The sequence below is a fragment of the Loxodonta africana genome, chromosome 4 (genome assembly GCF_030014295.1).
Source record: "Loxodonta africana isolate mLoxAfr1 chromosome 4, mLoxAfr1.hap2, whole genome shotgun sequence".
NCBI lineage: Eukaryota > Metazoa > Chordata > Mammalia > Proboscidea > Elephantidae > Loxodonta > Loxodonta africana.
In genome coordinates this window covers 169,030,971-169,055,472 of record NC_087345.1, presented here as the reverse complement: position 1 = coordinate 169,055,472, position 24,502 = coordinate 169,030,971, and the positions used below count along the sequence as shown (strand labels likewise).

At 37.6% G+C, this 24,502-nt stretch overlaps 1 protein-coding gene across 2 annotated transcripts in view; it reads right to left on the bottom strand.

Moving 5' to 3' along the window:
* Positions 1-2,435: 2,435 nt before the first annotated feature.
* Positions 2,436-24,502, bottom strand: part of YME1L1 (YME1 like 1 ATPase) — a 49,693-nt gene continuing 27,626 nt past the window's right edge. For both annotated transcript variants that reach the window (XM_064284941.1, XM_064284940.1), the window contains 10 exons: positions 24,097-24,249; positions 23,417-23,549; positions 14,251-14,313; positions 12,556-12,668; positions 11,487-11,642; positions 10,538-10,689; positions 9,315-9,441; positions 9,148-9,221; positions 8,230-8,316; positions 2,436-2,820 (listed from right to left, as the gene is read on the bottom strand). In XM_064284941.1, coding sequence (XP_064141011.1) covers positions 2,677-2,820; positions 8,230-8,316; positions 9,148-9,221; positions 9,315-9,441; positions 10,538-10,689; positions 11,487-11,642; positions 12,556-12,668; positions 14,251-14,313; positions 23,417-23,549; positions 24,097-24,249 — 1,202 coding nt within the window. In that variant the 3' untranslated portion in view covers positions 2,436-2,676. The remainder of the gene's footprint in view (positions 2,821-8,229; positions 8,317-9,147; positions 9,222-9,314; positions 9,442-10,537; positions 10,690-11,486; positions 11,643-12,555; positions 12,669-14,250; positions 14,314-23,416; positions 23,550-24,096; positions 24,250-24,502) is intronic.

The window sequence follows — 24,502 nt, the reverse complement described above, 5'->3', positions numbered from 1 at the left end:
AAAACAAAGGCAAAATAAAGACATCCCCAAATAAACAAAGACTGAGAGAGAAGACGGTATAAAGCAATAATTATACCACTGTATGCTTACAATCACACAGATGATGCAGGACCAGGCAACATTCTGACCTATATGTACAACAGACCTATTTCTGTTGTACATAGGTCGCCATGAATCAGAGTCAACTAGATGGAATCTATCTTTCTATCCATCCATCCACACACCCTTCAGCTTATAGCATGTGTGGGTGTAAATATATGAAAGTAACACAAAGAGAGGAAAAGAAATACGTAAGAATGAAGTCCTACATTTTACCAGAATTAAGTCTGTAATTTTTAAGTAGATTGTGATAAAATGCGTATTATCATTCCTTGAGAAACCACTAAGACATAAAAAAAAAGAAAAATAATAGAGGGATTAAAATGGTATCCAATAAAGTATTTAACAAAAAAGGCAGCAAAGGAGGAACAAAGGAATAAAAAAAAAAAAGATGTGAGACAAACAGAAAATAGCAAAATGGCAGATATAAATTCAATTATACCAATAAATATGAATGAACTAAACACCCACCCAAATGTCAGAGATTGTCAGACTGGATTAAAAAGCAAGACCCATCTGACAAAAACTTGTATCCAGAATAGACAATCTTTTACAAATTAATAAGAAAAAAACAAAAATCTCAAGTTAAAAAATGGGCAAAAGATTTGAATAGACATTTCTCCAAAGCAGATATACAAATGGCCAATAAGCACAAGAAAAGATGCTCAACATCATTAGTCACCAGGGAAATGCAAATGAAACCCACAATGAGAGATCATTTCACCCTCACTAGAATGGACATAATCAAGGAGACAGACTGTAATACGTATCGTGCAGGATGTGATGAAGCTGGAACCCTCATACATTGCTAGTGAGAATGTAAAATGGTATGGATGTTTTGAAAACAGTTCGCTGGTTTCTTAAAAAGTTAAACATAAACTTACCATATAACTCAGCATTTCATGCCTAGAAATCCACCCAAGAGAAATGACTTGTACACCAATGTTTATAGCAGCATTATTCTTAACAGCCTAAATCTGAAAACAATTCAAATGTCCATCAACGAGTGACTGGATAAACAGATGTGGTATGTACAAACGATGGAATACTTATTCAGCAATAAGAAAAATGAAATAATGATACATGCTACAACATATGAACCTCGAAATCATTTCGTTAACTGAAAAGAAGCCAGATGCAAAAGAGAACACATCGTTTGATTCTATTTACATGAAATATCCTGAAAAGGCAAATTTACAGAGAAGGAAATCAGATCCGTGTTGCCTGGGGTTTGGGGTGGGAGCAGGAATGGACTGCAAACTAACATAAGAGAACCTTTTAGAGCAATGTTAATGTTCTAAAGATGGACTGATTGCACAAAAATCTCTGAATTGTGCATTAACAATAAATTTTATAATATGTAAATTATACTTAAATCTGTAAAAAAAATTTTGAAAAAGTCCATTAGATAAGATAGAGAAGACTCAATGTCAAATCCATATGTATATGTGTGTCTATGTGCATAGAGAGACAGGCGAGAGGAAGAAATGAGGCACATGTAAATAATTGGTGAATATAATGTAATAAGCTCCTTCCAACTAGTCTAAATTCTTCAATGAAAACCATATACAGCTTAAAAGTTATTAGAAAATTGTAGGCAGTTTTAATAAAACCACTTCAAGAATATAATTTGGCTGTAAAGCCAATACAATATGCTCTAAAATAATATTTCTATTGAGTTAAATAAAAATTCACCTGTAAATCCTGTAAGAGCACACTCATATTCACAACACTTGAACTAAAAAACAAACAGGCCTTTCCATTTCAAACACAGGGTAACTCAAAAGTTCACTTTGAAGGGGACTGGGTTTTTCACTTAATTTTGCTTTTGATACCAAGCATAATTATAGTTACACAGAATTTGAGGTTTGTTATTTGCTTATTTAACAAAATACTGCTGTTCTAAAATGTTTCATTAGTCATAGTGATAGTAATATTTAAAAAAGAATATGAAAATGCATGGCACATTTTTAAAGGTTATAATCATTTAAATTTTGATTTGTATCTGTATGTCTACAATTCTCTACTCTTAGTTTTAAAAAAGACCATTTTATGTGAGGTCAATCTGGAGCATAATTAAGGGCATCTTAATGAAGTTTCAACTCACGTAGGCAATAATATGGTTTACCAACAGCCAAACTGCATTTCTTTATCGAAGACAAATGATACTATCAAGAGATAAAGATAATCCTTCAATTATCTTCGATTTTAGCTTGCAAATTAAAGTACGTCCCGGGAGCTAAAGGCACAGAGTTACTCACATCTAACAGAACAACCAACCATTGACTCATTACTTATTTTCAACTTAATAACTGATTGGCAACTCTCAAATGAGCTGTTTTCAATCCTGATAGTTCTTTATTTTCTTTAAAACATTTGCTATGTGTTGCTAATTTGCACTAGGTGTCATCATGAGAATAACCAAAATCAGATAAACGTGACAAAAGATCGACAAAGTGTTTCACATCCTTGAATTATACCAAGTCAAGGAGGAAAAAGTGTTGCATAAAGAGACTACTAAAATGCTACTTAGACTCTTGCAATAAAAAGAGCTATGCATTCATATCAAGACAGCTATCATCTCACTTCCAACTTCTTCCCCTCAAGAACAATTTGAATCTCTTTGGCATCCAAAGTCTCATAGGTTAGTAAAGCTTCTGCTAGATTCTTATGCTCTTTTGCATGAGTTTTCAAGATATGTTTTGCTCGCTCGTACGAGTCCTGAAAGAGAAAAGCAGATACGTAAGCAGCAGAAAAGTTAGGGGAAATAAAAATCATAGTCAATAGGAAAAGAAGTAAAACTTTTATGTACCCTAAAAAATGTGTAATCTGTTATTTATTAAAGATAAAGGCATTTAAAAGCTTGGTACCAAAGATAAAGCTTTCATACTTTCAAATGTTCTATTTTTAACCTTACATCGATCACATTCACAGGTAACAATTGAGACCTCTTAGACAAAAAAGCTACTTTTAGAAATAGAAGCATATATTGTACTTACCTGCTTTTTAATGTAAGACCTACAAAAATAGAAATCTATTTCTCTACTCAATATATATGGTAAAAAAGACAGGTAGCAAGGCTCCTTTGACTACTTGAGATTTCATCAATTTACTCCATTTAAAACCGCCAGAAGAGACTTACCTTTCCATCCTTTTACTTGGTAACCCGCTCATTGACCCATTTCTGACAACTTTAACAGCATTATTATAGATGATCCTCGTTTCTATATACCTGATTTTTTCACAACCCACCTTAAATTAGTCAAACACTTCAACTGCCTTTCAAAAAATGAGTCTGGATTACTTATCAGCCCATGAGTAACAGTACTACTAACGGTTCATTTCTGACAACGTCTCAACCTTTCTCTAAACAATGTCTACGCCACCATCTAACCTGCACTTCCACCTTTATAAAACTGGGTGGAATTGGCAAAATAATTCTATTATGAAAACATTCTGCATCCCACTTTGAAATGTGGCGTCTGGGGTCTTAAATGCTAACAAGCGGCCATCTAAGATGCATCAATTGGTCTCAACTCACCTGGAACAAAGGAAAATGAAGAACACCGAGGCCACACGACAACTAAGAGCCCAAGAGACAGAAAGGGCCACATGAACCAGAGACCTACATCATCCTGAGACCAGAAGAACTAGTTGGTGCCTGGCCACAATCGATGATTGCCCTGACAGGGAGCACAACAGAGGACCCCTGAGAGAGCAGGAGATCAGTGGGATACAGACCCCAAATTCTCATAAAAAGACCAAACTTAATGGTCTGACTGAGACTAGAGCAATCCCGGCGGCCATGGTCCCCAGACCTTCTGTTGGCACAGGACAGGAACCATCCCCGAAGACAACTCATCAGGCATGAAAGGGACTGGACAGTGGGTAGGAGAGAGATGCTGATGAAGAGAGGGCTAATTATATCAGGTGGACACTGGAGATTGTGCTGGCAACTCTTGTCTGGAGGGGCGATGGGAGGATAGAGAGAGAGAGAAGCCGGCAAAATTGTCACGAAAGGAGAGACTGAAAGGGCTGACTCAAGAGGGGGAGAGCAAGTGGGAGTAGGGAGTGAGATGTATATAAACTTATATGTGACAGACTGATTGGATTTGTAAACGTTCACTTGAAGCTTAATAAAAGTTAATAAAAAAAAAAAAAAACTGGGTGGAAAAGGTAAAAACAAATTTACCAACAGCAAGAAGCATATGTCAAATAAATATAATTATTAAAACCAGAATTAGATATTCTGAATATGTCCTTATGTTAAACTGTGAAATAATGAAGAAAATATATAAACTACATCATGGAATATTAACATTATAGCTAAAACTCAAGGTAAATTAGGAATCTAAAAACCTTTTTTACTCCCCTTGAATGAAAACTGTGTTTTACAATATACTTGTTTTATAGACTACTATTAAGTTTTTATTCTTTTGAATTTCATATACATTTGAACCTAAGATGTTACTAACTGGTAATCAACTCTCCTTAGTAACAATGAAGTTTGCCACCTAGTGGGAAAAACAGCACCTACTGCCTTTCCAATCTATCCTTGCAAAGGGAAAGGATCCAATTTTTGCTATTATTTTTGAGTTTTCAGAATCTGTATTCTAGCCAAGAATAAGTACTTCCTGTGCTGGAGTTCTAGAGTATCTACGATCGTTTACATATAATGACATAAACAGTGAGGGAAAGAAAATGAAGATTCTGGGGAGGCAAACAGACCTCTTCTTCTGAAACACCTTCTTAACTTTTCCATTACACAAACTTTCTATATCCCTAACTACTCCAAGCATTCCTTCTACCTCCTTGAGTTAATAAAATCCTGCTCTCTTGTGTGGGGACTGCTTTCCATAAACCCTCTCAAAACCAAACAAAAAACCCATTGTCATCAAGTTAACTTTGACTTGTGGAGACCCCATGTGTTACAGAGTAGAACAGCTCTATAGGGTTTTCTTGGCTCAAATCTTTATGGAAAGGTGTACTGGTGGTGCAACAGTTAAGCACTCAGCTGCTAACAGAAAGGCTGGTGGTTCAAATTTACCCAGTGATCTGCTCCTATAAAGACTACAGTCAAGAAAATGCTATGGGGCCAGTTCTGCTCTGTCACATGGGGTTGCTGTGAGTCAAAATCAATTCATGGCAACTAACAACGATCTTTATGGAAACAGGTTGCCAGGCCTTTCTTCCGTGGTGCCACTGGGTGGGTTTGAACCACCAATTTTTTGGTTAGTAGGCAAAATTTTTTTTTTAGGCAAAGGCAAACTACTTGCATTTGCCAACAGTGGTTATTTGTCCCCTCTTATCCCAGATACTTCATGGTAAACAGGTGAGTTCTTTGTTCCCATCTCCACTTCCAGACCATTTCTAGGAGGCGGGGCCAAGATGGCTGACTAGGTAGAAGCTACCTCGGATCACTCTTGCAACAAAGACTCAGAAAAACAAGTGAATCGATCACATACATGACAATCTATGAACCCTGACCATCAAATACAGACTGAGAACGAACAACCACAGGGAAGCAGCGACTGTTTTCGGAGCCTGGAGCCAGCGTCCCAGTCAGAAAACCTTGGCGCTGGGCTTTGGACTGGGCACAGGAGAGCTCAGCATGGCATCCTGAGATGGCGCAAACACGGGGCACAGCCCTAGCTCCCTGAAGTGACCCCAGGGGAAGCCCAGCCAGTGCACGCAGGCAGCGCAGTGATGCGGCTGACAGGAGAAGTCACTGGGAGGCAGCGACTGGTTTTGGAGCCGGGAGTGTGGCATCCCAGCCGGGGAACCTTGGTGCTGGGTTTTGGACTGGGAGAAGAGGAACTAACCATGGCTTCTGAGACAGCGCAAGCACGGGACGGGATGTGGGCCTGACCCTCAGGGGCAATGTCTACCCAGCCAGCGCACACAGTCGACACGCCCTCCTCGGGAATCTCAGATAAAACAGTCATCCCAAGCAGGATAAGTAACTTTGTCTATATTCCGGGGTGCTACTCTCTCCTATTTATCTGAACCCTCCCCTCCCCTTCCCAGGCGGCTTCATTAACATTGGAATTTCCTGAACCAGAGAGTGAACTGCGCTTTTTCTTTCTTTTTTTTTTTTGGTCTTTTCCTAACCCATTCTCCTGGCCTGAGAGAAGCAGCTACAAAAAACCCAGGGACCAAAAATCCTTCCCTAATTGGACTAAAAATACAGAACCAGCTCCAGCCAAGCATATGTGATCCAGAGTCTTGGGCTTTCATCCCTACAGGGAACAAGGTGGTTATTATAATGCAAAGGCATTTCTGATAGGGATCTGACTGTAATTGTTTTAGTGGATTACTGGAAAGACAAGTTTGCCAGGTCTGATATCTCTGCTTATTCAACAGGGCTCTCACTGACCCACAACAGGGAACTGAGGGCTGAAGCTCCCCCCAGACCACCTAGCCTCCTGCCTTAGGGGTCTAAGGAGGGTGACACCTACCAATCTGTAGAGGTACATGCATTGGGTGCCTAAGGTACAGCTGCAGAGCCCACCCACCAAAGTGCTTTAAGAATAGAGTCACACCTACCTCACTGGTACTTGGGGGAAGCCTGTCAACATCCTGCCCGCTCCCCGCCCCGCCGGAGTGTGAACCCCTGCTGCGACTAGAATCTGGTGCACACAACTATCACCACCACTCCTCTAGGTGGATAGGTGACAGTCTGCACCACACACTTGATGACCCAAAATCAGATTCTACTCAAGAATAGAGAATGGACTCTTAGGCTTATATATCTGGTAACAGCCCAAACCAGCTGGTAATAGGACATAAGTGATTCAAGGGCTACAACAATCAAGACAGCACAACCTAGTAGCCCATTTACATATATTGAAAGAAAGCAAAACAAGACTCAGTGAGCAAATATAGAATAAATCACTACAATATCTTAGTGATGGCTCGGAGACAGCAGTCGATATCAAACCACATAAAGAAGCAGACCATGATTGCTTCTACAACTCCCCAAACTAAAGAATCAAAATCTTTCCCAAATGAAGATACAATCCTGGAATTGCCAGATGCAGAATATAAAAAACTAATTTACAGAATGCTTCAAGGCATCAGACCATTTCTACCCTATCCTCTTGTATAAAGCACTAGTCCTTTGAGATCCATACCAGTTAACTATATCCCTACCCACCCTCCTTCATTGTGTCATCTAACAAATACTCTAACACACTCCTCATTCACTAAAGGTTTCTGGCACTCAACTCGGTCTTCCTTTTCCATCCTGAGTCTGCCTTCATGGATGTATAACTTCAACATCCACACAGAACATACATCTAACCTCTCCACTAAGCTCCAGAATCCACTATCTCCCAACTTGAAATATTCAAAGGCACCTCAAATTCAACATGTAAAAAAATGAACTCATGATCTACTTACTTCTCAGTCTTAGCTTCCAGTGTTCTCTCTCTCAATGAATGGTACAACCAACTATATAGTTGCATGAGGCAGAAATCTAGAAATCAGCATTAACTGCTCTCTCATTCCACACACCCAAACCATCACAAAGACACTGATTCTACTACCTCAGGCTCTTGAACCCTTTCAAGTTTCCTCATTTCTACTTTCACTACCTCAATCCAAGCATCCATAACGTCATGCTTGTATTACTCAAGTAGCCTACTGATCTCAACGAAGCTACTCTTACACATTCCTTTATGCTCTTTTGGACACTGCAACCAAAGGGGCCTTTGTATTCTGTATTCCCAAAATATACACACTGCTGGGCATAATGCAAATAATCAATATTTGCTGAATAAATAAATGACAGAATGGGAAAACAAGAGACAGAGAGACTCAAGAAACAACATTCCCCATTCTAAAACCTCTTATGGTTTTGCAGCGAAAGCAGAATGGAATTCTTTTAGTCACAGAGATAAACTGGTCTTAGCCATGGACAGCATTAAAATTCGCTCCACAACCAGGGGTTCTCTAATAAAAAAACATACTTAAATCATGTTTGAAATGGTGTACCTATTATCTTTATCATATATAGTGGCATTTCTTATGAACAGAAAGCCTACATTTATTATCATTTTATAAATATCCAATTATTTAGTCACATTCTATCTAAATGAATTAAAAAAACATACAAAATATTATCATTACCCTTAGAAGGATTCTTATTTCTTGTTCAATAGCAGATTGAGTTTCTGGACTCAGTTTTCCTGTATCATTGTAGGTCATAACTCCAAGCTAAAAACAAAGGGAAGAAAGTATTCAACAGAAAACCCCAAAAGCACTAATAAGGGTAACAGAAAGTACTATCCTACATATTAAAAAAAGACCTGTTGCCTTCAAGTTGATTCCGACTCATAGCGACCCTATAGGACAGAGTAGAACTGCCTCATAGGGTTTCCAAGGACCACCTCGTGGATTCAAACTGCCAACCTTTTGGTTAGCTGCCATAGCACTTAACCACTATGCCACCAGGGTTTCCATTGTACATATAAGGAAACAAATACCATGAGCGGGAAGATGAAATTCAATATAAAAAGAATTTTCATCATTCTTCTAAAAATATAAAGACTAAGATTAAAATAGTTAAAGTATGAGCAAGACAGAAAATTACAGTCACTTAGAGTCAGGTTCTGAGTAGCTTCTTAGACAGTCTTGAAAGGTCTTCCAAGTCCAGAAGACCACAATTCAGATACAGAATTGGTGCATGGAGTCACAGTGATAATGTGGGAACAGGAAACATACGGAAAGGGGAAGCAGAGCTCAGCAAGTAGGCACTTTTATGCCATATGAAAAGGCTAAAGAATGTATTTTCTTTTATCAGTTTGGTTGGCTCATGAGGTAATAACTGTTACTTTCTGGGCAGCTAGAATCCAAAAAGAAAGCCACCTTTCTCTTCCTCAGAGAATAAAACTTAGAACAATGCTTATAATAAACTTTTCAAATCCATTTGAAATGAGACAAAGGAAAAAGGTTTATATTGAGAAACCTCTCTGACAAAGAGGCAACTGGCAGAGCATCATAGCACAAACATCTGATATATAAGAAGAATTAAAATTAGCTATTTACCTTTTCACTCATTCCAAATTTGGTAACCATTCGCTTTGCTATTTTAGTTGCATTATCAAAATCACTGGAAGCCCCTAAGATAAAAGAATATACATAGAATTCAATTAAAAAAAATACACTTAAATCAGCAAACACAATCTGAACTAAAGCCATTCTGTACAGTCAACCTGTTGTAATATGGTCAGTTCCAAATATGAGCTCCTCTGCCACTCTTCCTCCCATACTGACATCCATTTGCGCAAGTAGCTGGGCTCTCGTTTCATTCCATCTGTCATTTTCAGGCAGCAGAGACACCTAGACAATCGAAAAATAATCAGATAAAAACCAAAAAAAAGAAATTAGAGTTCTGAAATAGGTTACAAAACATAATTATTTAGCTCTCACTACAGTACTGAATACCATGGTGCTAAAACCCCAAAGACATTTAATGGAGATGGTCATCAGGTAACGGATGATAAAACCAGCAATTCATAAAGAAAAATTCTTTATAAAGCAAAAGTGTATTTCACAAATAACAGGTGGATAATGCTGCAATACAACTGCTTTATTCCCAGTTGCCCAAAAATGTTAAGCAGGTCTATAAGTAGAAAGACACAGTATGAGAACAGAACATGTACTAAATATGAACGACCTTAGAAAACCTACTGAACTACTCATTATGACACATAATTTTTTCGTCTAGGGGAGAATAGGAATTAGATATTTAAGAATTTCAGTTTCTATCATTGCTGAATTAAATTTTGCAATACAAATATCCAAGCACTAACCAGGCCCGACCCTGCTTAGCTTCTGAGATCAGATGAGATCGGGAGTGTTCAGGGTGGTATGGCTGTAGACAACCCTGGTGGCATAGTAGTTAAGTGCTAGAGCTGCTAACCGAGAGGTCGGCAGTTCGAATCCACCAGGTGCTCCTTGGAAACTCTATGGGGCAGTTCTGCTCTGTTCTATAGGGTCACTATGAGTTGGAATCGACTTGACGGCAATGGGTTTGGTTTGTTTTGGAAACCCTGCTGGCGTAGCGGTTAAGTGCTACGGCTGCTAACCAAAGGGTCGGCAGTTTGAATCCGCCAGGCGCTCCTTGGAAACTCCGTGGGGGCAGTTCTACTCTGTCCTGTAGGGTCACTATGAGTCAGAACTGACTCGACAGCACTGGGTTTTTGGGTTTTAATGCAAATATATGATAACAGAATTATAATAAAAAAATTCCTTTTGAGCACATAAATTTCACAAGTGTCTCTGATTTCAAGAAATAGAGGAAATATCAAAAACTTAAGTTGATGAGTTTTCTTTAACAATGTTTTAATCAGTAATTCCCAACATAAACTACACTTGCTACACTTCCTACATTTGTTCTTTTCAGAAAGCGAAGAAAAAACTACAAAACTCTTACGTGTCCAAGTGTTGGGCCTCGTGGCATGATCGTGGCTTTGTTGATAGGCATTGCGTCCTTAGTGTAATACGCAATGATAGCATGGCCAGATTCATGATATGCAGTGATGGTTTTGTTCTTGTTATCAATTTCCACACTTCTACGTTCAGGGCCTGAAGATAAACATTTGAGTAAAATAATGCATTAGAAAGGATTTAAATGAAAGAAGCCCATTTCCCTTAAAAATCAATGTTAGAGTAACATGACTTAATCTTATTAATAAATATCCTGACAACAACATTTTCTTTAAAAAAAAAAAAAAAAAAAAGAGAATTCACTCTACAACACAAGCAAACCCTAATGTTTTTTTCAATAAAAAACCAAAATTGTCAAAAATCGTCATCCTCGTCCTTATGTCAAAAGGGAAAGCTTAATTCTAATACTAAAAAATAAACTTCCAATTTAATATGAATGTCATAATTAACCTGTTGTGAAGTCAATCCAAAATTAAATGCTGAGAAGAAATAAAATTCACTCTCCTTTTATTGGCAATACAGGACAAGAGGAAATGCATGGATCTTTCCATACTCTCTGTAATCACATAAGCTACTGGAATATATTTGCTCTGTAAGAGGCCAAATTGTACTGATATCTTCAAGTTTCCACGCCTTCCTTTTTTATTGTTCTCTCTCTTCAGGAGGAAGAAAGGTCTTCTAAGACAAATCTAACGAATGTGCTATAAAACTGAGTTCTACATGGCTGACAAGATGGGCTATTGTGAATAAAATAAGTGTTAATGCTTATTGGTGTTTGACTTTCAAATTGGGAATTTGTAAAAGTATTCAGTACAAACTTTGAATACCCAGAGACTGAAGTTTTAGAGTAAGATTATATTCAACAAAGTCACAGGTTTCAACTGCCTGAATCTGCATAATGACATTATTAAGGCAGACAAACAAAAAAAACCTACCCATTAGAATTTTATCTTTGGAAAACTCTAGTTCCTTCATGGTAACCATTTCTTTTCCATCAACAGCTGCTTTTAATGCAGCTTGGTTCACAAGATTCTCCAATTCCGCTCCAGAAAAGCCAACAGTACCTCGAGCTATGATTTCTGGATCAACAGCTATGTAAAAAGAGAACACACAGTCTAAAACAGAACCCAAGGGTGGTAGTTTTTTTTGCTTAATAAAGACAGTTAAATAATTAATACTTGATTCTGAAGGATGTTAACAGAAAGTGCTTCACCATGTAAAGAACTCACAATCCCAAGGAAAAAAGAAAAGAGCTATTCTGAACTATAATTCAAAATATTTATTTTAATAAAAGGTCAACAATAAACTTTTACTAAAATTCTCAGAGGAGGTGAAAGCCAATTAAATAGTTTTGTAAAAAAACAAAGAAACATGGAGTTGCCCAAATATGAAACATAAGCCTTTAAATACGGCTTTATTGTTTTTTATTTTATGAGCCTAACCACAAACTGAAAAAGCAAACTCACAGACAAGAATCTGCTCTATGAATTCCATCTTGAAATGTTTTGAACATAAAAGCTTCTCTCAAGATTAGCGTTAGAGAAAATATATATGGTTTTCTGAACTCATTCAGCTATCTTTGAAAATACTGCAGCTTTAATAGTTTTGTTTATTATCAAAGGTTTTGTTTACTACCAAAGTGGGTCCATAATATTTCCAATATATAATGTTTTTATAATTTGCTTTTCCCACCTTTAGGTCCAAACTGGCTATATCAAGAACTACTATTTCTGGAGTATTTTCTGTTATTTTACATTATTCTTCAAAAACATTCTTATGCATATTCATCTTGAAATCTACGACCTTTCTGAATAAAGAAAGCTTTCGTTGGAATTAAGGTTCAAAATGATAGAATTTCCTGGGTACAAAATAATTAAGGAATGAACTTTTTTTTTTTTTTAATGGACATATAAACCAACTGGTATTTTAAACATTTATTAAGTAAGGAACACAAACAGGGTGGATGGATATTTTATAATGTTTGCACTATAAAATTAGACTTACACTGATCAAACTTTATTTTGTTGAGATACCATTTCAAAATTTCTGTCCGACCTTTTACATCTGGCCTTGGAACTGTAACTTGCATGTCAAAACGACCAGGACGTATTAAGGCACTAAACGAAGAACACACACACAAAATATAAATAAATAAGCTATGTATGGTGAAGTTCAAGTTCAACAGGACTGACTCTATAAAGAGATGATGGTAAGACATTAGCTCGAAGCCAGAAAGTAGACAGCCAACCATCTGTCAGTGGAGGCTTGTGTGTTGCTATGCTGTGGAAGAGGTTTCAAAAGAGCTTTTGACTAAAGCAAACTAAAAAGAAAACCCTGGCAATTTACTTCTGAAAATCTGCCAATGAAAACTTTATGGGTCACAACGGTCCAGTCCTGTTGTGTATGGGAGCTATCGTGAATCAGGAGATCCCTGACTCCATGGCAGCTAACAACAGAGGCCAGAAGTTTTGAACACAAATGTTCAGAGAGTTTCCTTTAAAACATGGCTCAAATAACAGCCATAATAACCTGAAGGTAAAATAAACATTCACGTGGATCTATGTTTGCATCTACGTAACAAACACCCTCAGAAACAAAAGCATGTGAGGAGGTCCACCAAGGAACAAACAAGTTAATAGTAGTCTATTATGAGAGCTACAAGGAGCCCTGGTGGTGCAGCCGGTAACTGTTTGGCTGCTAACCAAAGGTGAGTATAAGAATCTACCAGCCACCCTGGGGGAGAAAGATGTGGCAGTCTGCTTCCATAAAGACTATACAGCCTTGGAAACCCTATGGGGCAGTTCTACCTGTAATACGGGGTCGTTATAATGCAGGATCAACTTGATGGCAACGTGTTTGTTTTTACGAGCATTACATGCCCATCTCAACCGTTAAGTGCAAAATGTTATACTAGAATCTTAGGCAAAGACAACTACTAGATTAAATAAAAATACGAGTAACTTATTAGTCTATAATAAAAACAATAGCACTTTAATACAAATTTTAATTTAAAGATAATTTTAACACTGCAGCAAATTTTATTTAAAAAATGCTCTCCACCAAAAATAAATTTTTGAAATATTTAAGAAAAGTTATCAAAGTCTTTTTTAGTTTTATTGAGATATAATTAACATGTCAAAGAGTCACTCATTTAAAGTGTACAATTCAGAGGTTTTCATTATGTTCAGAGTTGTACACTCTACTCAGTTGTTTATCATTAACCTTCTTAACAGCCAAGAACAGGAATTGATATTTTTATGTCCAAAAGAATAAGGCATTTCTAATTGTTTTTAAAAAGTAACAAAATGCTAGGCTAGTACAGTTCAATAAACTGCTAACAATGAATCACCAAAACATCTGTGATTACAGGCCTTCGCAATACTTATTCTACTTTAGAAGAGATGAATTAACATAAAAGGCTTGGGCATAAACGAATATAAAATATACCTGACTCATTTTAGAATACTTTCATCGCCCCAAAAATATCCATTAGCAGTCACGCTCCATTCTCCCCAGATCCTGGCAACCACTAATCTATATTCTGTCTCCATGAATTTGTCTATTGTGGACATTCCATATAAATGGAATCATAAAATATGTGATCTTTTGTGACTGGCTCTTTCTCTTGGTATAGTATTTTCAAAATTCATCCACACTGTAGCATATTTCAGTACTTCACAAAAATCTTTTACTACTTACTTATCTAATGCTTCTGGGAAGTTTGTGGCTCCTATGATGATAACACCTTCATTGGGTTTAAAACTATTAAAAAATTAAAAAGAGAACTTTAAAAAAAATTGCTCATTAAAGCACAGCACACAAACACTCTACTTGAAGTTGTTTATCATCATTAACCTTCATAATAGCCAAGAACAGGATATGTCCAAGAGAATAAGACATCTCTAATTGTTTTTAAAAAGTAACAAAATGCTAGGCTAGTGCAGTTCAATAAAACTGCTAACAATGAATCACCAAAACATCTGTGATTACAGGCCTTCACAATACTTATTCTACTTTAGAAGAGATGAATTAGCACAAAAAGCTTGGGCATAAATGAATATAAAATAAACCCGACTCGTTTTTGGAAAACTAATTTTAAGTCTACCAATTCCAATTTTTTTGCTCCTATACTTTTAATTTGGTTCTATAATGTCTTCTAGGACTTCATGATACATTTCTGATCCATTCGAATTAACCCCACCATTTGCTTTTTGTATTATGAAAACTCATGCAAGCCTTAAATCTATTGCAGTAGTCACAAATTATGTAGGAACCAGTATCCTCCTGTTACTTCTTCAAATAGACTACTAGCCTCAGCTTGAATCACTGCTTCCTGGTGATATGTATAATAAACGAGACAAGAGGTGCTATGGATTGAATCCTGTCCCCCAAAAACATGTTGTAAATCCTAAGTCCTATGCCTCTAGTTATAATCCCATTTGGGAATGGGTTGTCTTTGTTATGTTAATGAAGCAGGATTAGTGTAGGATGTATCTTGAGTCCATCTCTTTTGAGATATAAGGGAGATTAAACAAGCGAGCAGTGCAGAGATGAGGGAGGACAGAGACCATTTCACATGAAGATCGACCGGGGGCAGAAATTCAGAGACACAGACCTTCCTCCACAGCCAGCAGAGAGAGAAAGCCTTCTCCTAGAGCTGGCACCCTGAATTTGGGCTTTTAGCCTCCTAACTGTGAGAAAATAAACTTGTTTGTTAAAGCCACCCACTTGTGGTATTTCTGTTATAGCAGCACTGGATAACTAAGACAATAGGTAAATGGCACAAATTAAATAAAGGAGCTAATACATCAAATACCCAAAGTCATGGCAACAACGGAGTACTGAGAGAAAAGCTCGCCTTGATTTCTCGGCTGATGTACTTACTCTGTTACCTATATAACACTTTTCATATATGTAGAATGTTTTCAAATGCTTTTGGAAGCAATTGCTTACATATACCAAATGCTGGGAGGTATCTGTTACTAATTCTAAACAATTGTTCAAATAAGATAAATTTTAACTTAAAAAAAAAAAAATTCAGAAGACGCAGGGCCAAGATGGTGAACTAGTCAGAGGCTTCCATTGATCCCTCTTACAACAAAGACCCAAAAAAACAAGTGAATTGATTATATATATGACAAGCTAGGAACCTTGAGCCAAAAAAAGGCAAAATCAAGGAATCGGTCTGAGTGACAGAGAGAGAGACAGTGCAGAAGGAGCGACATGTTGCCACGCCCACACAGCGGCTCAGCTCTGATTCCTTGGTGCGTTCCTTGGTGTGAAGACAGTGGGGCTCATGGTAGTTTCCTGAGACATGGCAGCTTCAGAGAAAGAAGGCAAGCAGAGTGCCATACCCATGACCCTGTGGCATGTACACAGCAGAGCTGGCTGTGGTGTTTAGGGAAAGAAGGCAAGTGTAGGACACAGCCCTAACCCTTTGGGGCAATCTCGGCAGGGACCCAGCCAGTACACACAGGCTACACACGCCCTCCGCACAAGATAAGTGATTTTGTCTCATTTACTGCAGATCTCCTTTTTTGAAAGAATTCGCTCCTATCTATCTGATCCCTCCTCCCTCTGCCCCAGCCAGCTTCATTAGCAGTTGATTTTCCTGGGCTTGAGATATGACCTGCTGCACTCCCTGAGCCACTCCCCTGTCCTTGGAAAAGGAACAAATTAATAAACGGGAAAAATACTCTGCCGACTCCCCTAATCTGGAAGCTCAGAGCAGAAGTGATCCAGTGCAGGCACAAGTGATCCACAGACTTTGTCTTTCACCCCTGCATGGATCTAGGTGGCTATTATATTGCAAGGGTGAATCTACTTGAGGTCTAACTGTAAATGTTTTAGCTGTACGGGGGAAAGGCAGGTTTTCGAGGTCTGGTACCGTTCTGCCTATTAAACAGGGCCTTTTTTTTTTACCTACCCACAGCAGGGGCCTGAGGACTGGAGGCTCCATCCACGCTACCTAGCCACCTGGGAAAGGGGTCCAAGGATAGTGGTACCTACCAGTCCTTCCATGTGTAAGCATTGGGTGCCTAAGGTACAGCTGCAGAACCCATCCACCAGAGCGCTCTACAGAACAGAGACACTCCTTCCTCACAGACACTTGGGGGAAGGCTGTCACCCTCCTGCCTTCCTCAGAGTGTGACCCCCTGCTGCTACCAAAAACCAGTGCATACACCCATCACTACTGCTCCTCTAAGATAGTAGGAGAGAGCCTACACCACACACTAGGTGACCGACTATCAGGACACCTGAGCTGAATCTATACAAGAATAGTGAATGGACTCACAGACTCACAGGCTCATATACCTGGCAACGGGTTTGGCAATCTGGTAACAGGACATTACTGCTTCAAAGGCTCCAATAATCAAGTTAGTTCACTCTAGTAGCCTATCTGGGTATATGGAAACAAAACAAAGCAAGACTCTAGGACATAGTGAGCAAACATAAAATAAATGCAGTAACTTATAGGTGACTCAGAGACAACAGTCTATATCAAACCACATAAAGAAGCAGACCATGATTGCTTCAACAAACTCCCAAAACAGAGAATCAAGGACTTTCCTGGATGAAGATGTTCTTGGAATTACCAGATATACAATACAAAAGACTAACATACAGAACTATTCAAGACATCAGGAATGAGATCAGGCAACACACACAAAAACCAAGGAACACACAGATAAAGCTGTTGAAGAAATTTAAAAAATTATTCAAGAACATAATGAAAAATTTAATAAACCGCAAGAATGCACAGAGAGATAACAATCAGAAATTCAGAAGATTAACAATAAAATTATAGAATTAGATCACTCAATAGAAAGTCCGAGGAGCAGAATTGAGGAAGTGGAATGCAGAATTTGAAAGAATGAAAACACTTGGCAACATTATATTTGAAGAAAAATCAAATTAAACAATTAAAAAAAATGAAGAAACCCTAAGAATCATGTGGGACTCTATCAAGAAGCATAACTTGTGAGTAACTGGATACCAGAACAGGGAAGGATGACAGAAAAGAGAGAGAGAATTGTTGAAGGTTTTTGGCAGAAGACTTCCGACATCGTGAAAAGGATATCTACCCAAGATGCTCATCGAACACTATACAAGGTAGATTCCAAAAGAAAGTTATCAAGACATATTATAATGAAACTTGCCAAAACCAAAGATAAAGAGAAAATTTTAAGAGCAGCCAGGGATAAGTGAAAAGCCACCTACAAAGGAGACTCAGTAAATTCGGACTACTTGGTAGAAACCATGCAGGCAAGAAGGCAGTGGGATGACTTATACAAACTGTTGAAGGAGATAAAGTGCTAGCCAAGAATCATATATCTGGCAAAACTGTCTCTCAAATATGAAGGGGAAATTAAGACATTTACAGATAAACAGAAGCTTAAAGAATTTGCAAAAACCAAACCAAAACTATAAAAAATACTACAAGGAATTCTCTGGTTAGAAAATGAATAATATGAAATATGAACTCAACACTAGAACACAGAACAGAGCAACTAGATATCAACTCAGAAAGGGAAATCACAAAAATAAATCAGGATAAAAAAACGTTCAAAACAGGGAATCAGTGATGTCATTATGTAAAAATGACATTAAATTAATAAAAAGGGACTAAATAAAGTAGGCATAGATCTTCCATATAGAGAGGAGATCAAGGCGATATAGGTAGATACAAGTTAGGTTTAAACTTAGAAAAATAGGGGTAAGTATTAAGGTAACCGCAAAGAAGACTAACAATCCTACACTTCAAAATAAAAAACAAGATGAACATAAAGACTCAGCAAAAACAAATTTGACCACAATGAAAAAGAGGAACACACAATTTACAAAGAAAAACTTCTCAGCACAAAAAAGTGGAAGACAGAAACTATCAACAACACACACAAAAAAAGGCATCAAAATGACAGCGCTAAACTCATACCTATCTATAATCACACTGAATGTAAATGGACTAAATGCACCAATAAAGAGAAAGAGAGTTGCAGAACTGATAAAAAACATGATCCGGCCATATGCGGCCTACAAGAGACATACCTTAAAGACACAAGCTAAAATTCAAAGGATGGAAAGAAATATATCAAGCAAACAACAATAAAAAAAAGAGGAGGAGTAGCAATGTTAACTTCTGACTATAGACTTTAAAGTTAAATCACCACAACGGATAAGGAAGGAGACTATACAATGATTAAAGGGACAATATACCAAGAGGATATTACCATATTAAATATTTATGCACCCGATGACAGGGCTTCAAGATACCTAAAACAAACTCTAACAGCATTGAAAAGTGAGACACATAGCTCCACAATAATAGCAGGAGCCTTCAACACACCACTTTCAGTGAAGGACAGAAAATCCGGAAAGAAGCTCAGCAAAGACTCGGAAGAGCTAAACGTCACAATTAAACAACTTCATCTCACAGACATACACAGAGCACTCCACCCAACAGCATCCAAGTATACTTTCTTTTCCAATGCACATGGAACATTCTCCAAAACAGACCACATATTAGGCCATAAAGCAAGCCTCAAAAGAATCCAAAACATCGAAATAGTACAGAGCATCTGACCATAAAGCCATAAAACTAGAAGTCAATAACAAATATCAAGGAAAAGAAATCAAACACATGGAAACTGAACAGCACTTTGCTCAAAAACGATTGGATTACAGAACAAACTAAGGATGGAATAAAGAAATTCATAGAATCCAATGAGAATGAAAACACTTCCTGTTAGAGCCTTTGGGACACAGCGAAGGCAGTGCTCAGAGGTCAATTTATATCAATAAATATACATATACAAAAAGAATAAAGGGCCAAAATCAAAGAATTATCCCTACAACTTGAACAAATAGAAAGAGTAGCACAAGAAACCCTCCGACACCACAAGAAAGCAAATAATAAAAATTAGATCAAAATTAAATGAAATAGGAAACAAAAATAATTGAAAGAGCGAAGACCAAAAGCTAATTCTTTGAGCAGATTAAGAAAATTGATAAACCACTGGCCAGACTGACAAAAGAAAAAGAGGACAGGAAGTAAATAACCCAAATAAGAAATGAGATGGGCGATATCAAAACAGACCCAAGTGAAATTAAAACAATCATAACACAGTACTATGAAAAATTGTACTCAAATTTGAAAACCTAGAGGAAATGCACAAATTTCTAGAAGCACACCACCTACCTAAACTAACACAAACAGAGACAGAACAACTAAATAAACCTATAACAAAAGAAGAGATGGAAAAAGCAATCAAAAAACTCCCAACAAAGAAAAGCCCTGGCCCTGGCGGCTTCACTGGAGAATTCTTCCAAACATTCAGAGAAGAGTTAACACCACTACTACTAAAGGTATTTCAGAGCACAGAAAACGAAGGAAAGCTCCCAAACTCATTCTGTGATGCCAGCATAACCCTGATACCAAAACCAGGTAAAGAGTCCACAAAAAAAGAAAATTACAGACCAATATCCCTCATGAACTTAGGCAAAAAAAATCCTCAACAAAATTCTAGCCAATAGAATTCAACAACGTATCAAAAAAATAATTCACCATGACCAAGAAGGATTCATACCAGGTATGCAGGGATGATGTAACATTATAAAAACAATCAATGTAATCCATCACACAAAACAAAAGAACCACATGATCTCATCAACTGATGCAGAAAAGGCATTTGACAAAGTGCAACACCCATTCATGATAAAAACTAGGAATAAAATAACAGGAATAGAAGGAAATTCCGAAACATTATAAAGGGCACTTATACAAAGCCAACAGCCAACATCATCCTAATTGGAGACAGACTGAAACCATTCCCATTGAGAACAGGAACTAGACAGGGATGCCCTTTATCACTACTCTTATTCAACACTGTGCTGGAAGTCCTAGCCAGAGCTATTAGGCTAGATAAAGAAATAAAAGGCATCCCAATTGGCAAAAAACCAAAAACCAAACCCAGTGCCGTCGAGTCTATTCTGACTCATGGTGACCCTACAGGACAGAGTAGAACTGCTCCATAGAGTTTCCAAGGAACGCCTGGTGGATTCGAACTGCCGACCCTTTGGTTAGCAGCCATAGCACTTAACCACTACACCACCAGGGTTTCCCCCAATGGGCAAAGAAGTAAAAATATTTCTGTTTGCGGATGACATGATCTTATACACAGAAAAACCCTGAAGAATCCTTAAGAAAACTACTGAAACTAATAGAAGAGTTCAGCAGAGTATCAGGATACATGACAAACATACATAAATCAGTTCCATTCCTCTATATCAACAAAGAGAGTGACGAAAAGGAAATCACAAAATCAGTACCATTTATAATAGCCCCTAAGAAGATAAACTACTTAGGAATAAATCTAACCAGAGAAGTAAAAGACTTATACAAAGAAAACTACAAGACACTACTGCAAGAAACCAAAAGAGACCTACACAAGTGGAAAAACATACCTTGCTCATGGATAGGAAGACTCAACATTGTAAAAATGTCTATTTTGCCCAAAGCGATCTATAGATACAATGCAATCCCATTTCAAATACCAGTGACATTTTTTAACGAGATGGAGAAACAAATCTCCAACTTCAAATGGAAGAGAAAGAGGCCCCGGGTAAGTAAAGTATTACTGAAAAAGAACAACAAAGTGGGAGGCCTCATTCTACCTGATTTTAGAAGCTATCATACCGCCACAGTAGTCAAAACAGCCTGGAACTGGTACAACAACAGACACATAGACCAATGGAACAGAATTGAGAATCCAGACATAAATCCATCCACATATGAGCAGCTGATATTTGACAAAGACTCCAAGTCTGTTAAATGAGGAAAAGACAGTCTCTTTAACAAATGATGCTGCCATAACCGGATATCCATCTGCAAAAAATGAAACAAGACCCATACCTCACACCACTCACAAAAACCAACTCAAAATGGATCAAAGGCTAATTATAAAATCTAGAACGATAAAGTTCATGGAAGAAAAAATAGGAACAACATTAGGATCCCTAATACATGGCATAAAAAGTATACAAAACATTATTAGAACTGCACAAACAGCAAAACAGGAATTAGATAACTGGGAGCTCCTAAAAGTCAAACACCTATGCTCATCTAAAAACTTCACCAAAAGAGTAAAAAGATTACCTACAGATTGGGAAAAAGTTTTAAGCTATGACATTTCCAATTAGCAGCTGATCTCTAAAATCTACATGTTAGTGAAAAAACTCAACAACAAAAAGACAAATAACCCAATTAAAAAATAGGCAAAGGATATGAACAGACACTTCACTAAAGAGGACATTCAGGTGGCTAACAGATACATGAGGAACCATTCCAACAAGGTTGGCATTAATCCAAAAAACATAAAATAATAAATGATGGAGAGGTTGTGGAGAGACTGGAACACTTATACACTGCTGGTGGGAATGTCAAATGGTACAACCGCTTTGGAAATCGATTTGGTGCTTCCTTAAAAAGCTAGAAATAGAAGTACCATACAGTCCAGCAATCCCACTCCTTGGAATATATCCTAGAGAAGTAAGAGCCTTTACACGAACAGATATATGCACACCCATGTTCACTGCAGTACTGTTTACAATAGCAAAAAGATGGAAACAATCAAGGTGTCCATCAGCAGCTGAATGAATAAATAAATAATGGTGTATTCACACAATGGAATATTATGCATCGATAAAGAACAACGATGAATCTGTGAAACATTTCATAACATGGAACAATCTGGAAGGCATTATGCTGAGTGAAATTAGTCAGTTGCAAAAGGATAAATATTGTATGAGACCACTATTATAAGAACTCAAGAAACAGTTTAAATAAAGAAGAAAATATTCTTTGATGGTTAAGAAAGGGGCGAGGGAGAGAGGGAGGGAGAGGGGGATTTACTAATTAGATAGTAGACAAGAACTAATTTAGGTGAAGGGAAGGACAACAGACAATATAGGAGAGGTCAGCGCAACTGGACCAAACCAAAAGCAAAGAAGTTTCCTGAATAAACCAAATGCTTCGAAGGTCAGCGTAGCCGGGACAGGGGTTCAGGGACCATGGTTTCACGGGACATCTAGGTCAACTGGCATAATAAAAACTATTAAGAAAACATTCTGCATCCCATTTTGGAGAGTGGCATCTGGGGTCTTAAATGGCAGTAAGCGGCCATCTAAGATGCAACAACTGGCCTCAACCACATACAGCAAAGGAGAATGAAGAACACCAAAGACACAAGGTAAGTGTAAGCCCAAGAGTCAGAATAGGCCACGTTAATCACAGACTACATCAGCCTGAGACCTGAAGAACTAGATGGTGCCTGGCTACAAGTGACGACTGCCATGACGGAGAACAACAGAGAATCCATGAAGGAGCAGAAGAACAGTAGGATGCAGACCCCAAATTCTCGTAAAAAGACCAGACTTAACGGTCTAACTGAGAATCGAGGGACCCTGGAGGTCATGGTCCCCAGACCTTCTGTTCGCCCAAGACAGGAACCATTTCCAAAGGCAACTTTTCAGACAGGGGTTGGACCAGACTATAAGACAGAAAATGATACTGGTGAAGAGTGGGCTTCTTAGACTAAGCAGATACACGAGACTATGTGGGCAGGTCCTGTCTGGAGGGGAGATGTGAAGGCTGAGGGGGATAGAAGCTGGCTGAATGGACAAGGAAACACAGGGTGGAGAGAAGGAATGTGCTGTCTCATTAGGGCGAGAGCAACTAGGAGTATACAGCAAGGTGTATATAAGGTTTGTATGAGAGACTGACTTGATTTGTAAACTTTCACTTAAAGCACAATAAAAATTTTAAAAAATCACCAAAATCTACAGATAAAAGAAGGCTGTCAATTACCCATCCATTTCAGCAAGAAGTTGATTTATAGTCTGCCTTGAATATGGATGCATTGGAGATTCAATTCTCTTCCCGCCAACAGAATCTAACTCATCAATAAATATAACACAAGGAGCATTTGCTTTTGCTTCCCCTAAGAAAACAGAAAAGATTCAAATAAGAAAGAAATCAACACTTTATGAACAAAAAACACAATATGGACAATTATCAAAAGCCAACAAAAAATTATAAAAGAGAAAACACATAAGAGAGATCATTTTTTAGAAGTGATTTAAGGGCATACAACAACAAAACAAATCCTAAAAAGAATAATATAAAATAAAAACAATTGAGTATTCATTCTTCTTAGTTATGCAAATTCCATATACAGTCAGATTTGAGGCTAATTATTCCTTAATTACATACTGTAGAACTGATGAATAAAATGAAAAACACTAAGAGCTTTTCAGCAACTCCCAACCTCATACAGCACTTCCCTAGCTCCACTGAGTGTTCTATTTAGAGAAACAGTACAGGTCTGTTTCAGCACACACAATAAGGTATCTTAAAACAAAACCCCATAATGGCTATATTTCAACCAACTACTAAGTATAAGTAATTAACAAAGAAAGGGTAAAGAACCCTCTTCCCCTAAAAATTAACAAAATTTAGCGTTTTTAAAAAGGTACACTAAGACATACTAAAAAGATTTCTGATCCGGCTGGCTCCCACACCCACAAACATCTCATCAAATTCTGATCCAGAAGCATAATAGAAAGGAACATCAGCTTCTCCAGCCACAGCTCGGGCAAGAAGTGTCTTTCCAGTCCCTGGTGGTCCAACTAAAAGAATTCCTAAAATAAAAAGCAAACAAGAACACTTCAAATTTTTAAAGAATCCCTTCATATCAACCTATAAAACAAATAACTATTAACTTATATAATATTTGAGCATAAAGGCACATCAAGGACAAATATTTAGAAACAACAGAACATATTTATCTCTGCTAATGATTCACTTCAGGGACTTCTAATAACCAATTTTCCCATGTCATTTCAGTACTACTTATGTTAACAACAGATAAGACAGAGAATCTTGAGGCAAAGG